Source organism: Cucurbita pepo, unplaced genomic scaffold (assembly GCF_002806865.2).
Source record: "Cucurbita pepo subsp. pepo cultivar mu-cu-16 unplaced genomic scaffold, ASM280686v2 Cp4.1_scaffold000810, whole genome shotgun sequence".
NCBI lineage: Eukaryota > Viridiplantae > Streptophyta > Magnoliopsida > Cucurbitales > Cucurbitaceae > Cucurbita > Cucurbita pepo.
This window is the reverse complement of record NW_019647022.1, coordinates 1-2,256: the sequence shown is the minus strand read 5'-3', so window position 1 is coordinate 2,256 and position 2,256 is coordinate 1. Positions and strand designations below refer to the sequence as shown.

Genomic DNA, 2,256 nt, shown 5'->3' with positions numbered 1-2,256 from the left:
TCTATAATTAACCCTCTTTTTTTGGCTTAATGATATGATTAAAGACTCTAATCCAGCTTCAAATTCCAAAAAAGCGGGAAAAAAAACAAGCAAAATCAACATCATACACAATCAAGTAGAGCTTAGTAGAAGAAGAAGAAGCAGAGTATAATGAAGATTCCGATCTTGAAATTCCGGCGGCACATGTTTCACATGATGTTACAACTTGACGGATTCTCGTCGCTGAAATACGTGTAGGGTTCTGGCTGCTGCTGCGGCGGTGGATATGGGTGGTGGTACGGTGGTGGGTATGGATATGGGTATGGGTACGGCGGTGGCACGTAATTTACGGCCGGCGGTGGCCGTGCGTACATCATTGGTTGGTGACCAAGCGCGTGTTGTTGTTGGTTCATCATTTGGGCCATGTATTGTTGTTGTTGCTGTTGCTGCTGCTGCTGTTGTTGGTAGGGGTTTGCGGAGATGCTGTCCGGCATAAACCTCCCGGCGCTGCCTCCACCGTTCATGGCTGCCGCCGCTGATGCGGGAAGACCTTGCACCGCTGGAAGATTGTTCATTTGACCCATTGGCCGGTCACCCATTTGACCCAAATTTGACATTCCCAATCCATGAGCACCGATGAAGCTCTGTAAATCATGGCCCATTCCGTTTGCCCCACCGGTCATCTTTTGACCGCCGTTCACCCCGTTACTACTCCCATTTCCACCGCCGTTGCCGTTTTTGCCATTGCTCCCACCGCCGCCGCCGCCGCCCTGCTTTTGGTTACTCCCACCTCCACCGCCCTGCTTTTGGTTACTCCCACCTCCACCACCGCCGCCACCATTTCCTTTACCTCCTCCGCCGTTACCATTCTTCCCATTGTTATTACCCTGAACCGGCACAGCTCCGCCGCCTTTCTTGGCATTACCACCGCCGGCCGGACCATTCACAACCGGGGGAAGGTTCCCATTCATCATAATTTTCGGAATCTGGCCATTTCCCATCATGGGTTTCATCTTACTCGCAGGAGGGAGATGAAGATTACCCAAATCATCATCAAGTTCATCTTCATCATCATAATCATCCTCATCATCATACTCATCCTCATCCTCATCGCTCAGGTCATCACCTTCGTGCAAATTAAACTTCCCACCCTTGGGAAGATTCACGTTTTGATCTTTAACAGGCAGTTTCAACCCCTTAAATTGGGGTGGAAGCTTCAGATCTTGAAACCCTTTCATCTGTTGTAGCTGCTGAAGCTGCACCTGCACCGGTGGCAGCCCCTGTCCCTGTCCGCCGCCTTTCGGCTGATTGTTTCCTCCATTAGCAGCCGCACCCTTCTGGTTCTGACCCTTGTTGTTCCCACCTTTAGCATTGTCAATTTGCATGTTTTTCATCTGATTAGCTATGTTGTTCTGCTGATTCTTGTTGTTGTTCGCCGGTTGTCCGCCCCAAATCTCTGCATGTTTGCCGGATTTAGCCAGCTTCTTGATGAGTACGGCGGCGTCGACATTTCCAGTGACTGTAACCTTCCCCTGTTCTGCATCTATCTCGGTAGTGAAAACCCCTAAAGAAAAAAACACACAAACCCCATCAAACTCAAACACAAGTAAAAATAAAAACAGAGCCGACAGAAACATCATAAGAAAACAGAGGAAATGAAAAACAGAGTACCATCGATTTTCTGCAAGATTTTCTTCACCTTATGCTTACATCCATCGCAGTGAATATTGACCTTCAACACACATTTCTGCAGAACCACTCAAAACAACACAAAAACAGAACAAAATGAACAAACAGTAGCTACAACATTACAGAAAAACAGAACATGTGGAGTAAACAAAGCACCTGGATCTTCAGAAACTCTTCTTTACTCATATCTTCAAGTCAAAAAAACAGAGACAGAAAGAAAAAAAACAGAGAAGAACAGATCTGGGAAATGTTAATCGGGTTTTATGCGGGTTGTAGTTGGTGAATCTCTTGGAACTCAACCAAGAAAATGCAGAGAAAGTAGAAGGGAGAGGGAAAAGAAGAAGAAACCCAACAGAGAAGAGCAAAGTTGAGAGAGAAAGAAACGGAGATGGGATAAATGGGGGCAGAGAGGAGGTGAGAAACGAAGGGGAAAACACCAAAACGGAGAGGCAGAGTACTCTTTTATTTTGGAACTCCGTTTTCTTTTTTTATTAGCCCTTCTCTTCTCCATTGGTTGCTGCATTGTACTTGCAGAGATTTCGAAAATCTGAGCTGAGCTGAGCTGAATTCACAATTGGCTCGGCTGAG

The 2,256-nt window shown here is 46.6% G+C and overlaps 1 protein-coding gene across 1 annotated transcript; it reads right to left on the bottom strand.

Moving 5' to 3' along the window:
* On the bottom strand, window positions 1-2,143 carry LOC111785892 (heavy metal-associated isoprenylated plant protein 32-like). The gene is made up of 3 exons (XM_023666251.1): window positions 1,825-2,143; window positions 1,651-1,726; window positions 1-1,543 (listed from the first exon to the last, which is right to left on the bottom strand). The coding sequence occupies exons 1-3, from the start codon at window positions 1,852-1,854 to the stop codon at window positions 189-191; spliced, it is 1,461 nt and encodes a 486-aa protein (XP_023522019.1). The 5' UTR covers window positions 1,855-2,143; the 3' UTR covers window positions 1-188.
* Between the last annotated feature and the right edge of the window lie 113 nt (window positions 2,144-2,256).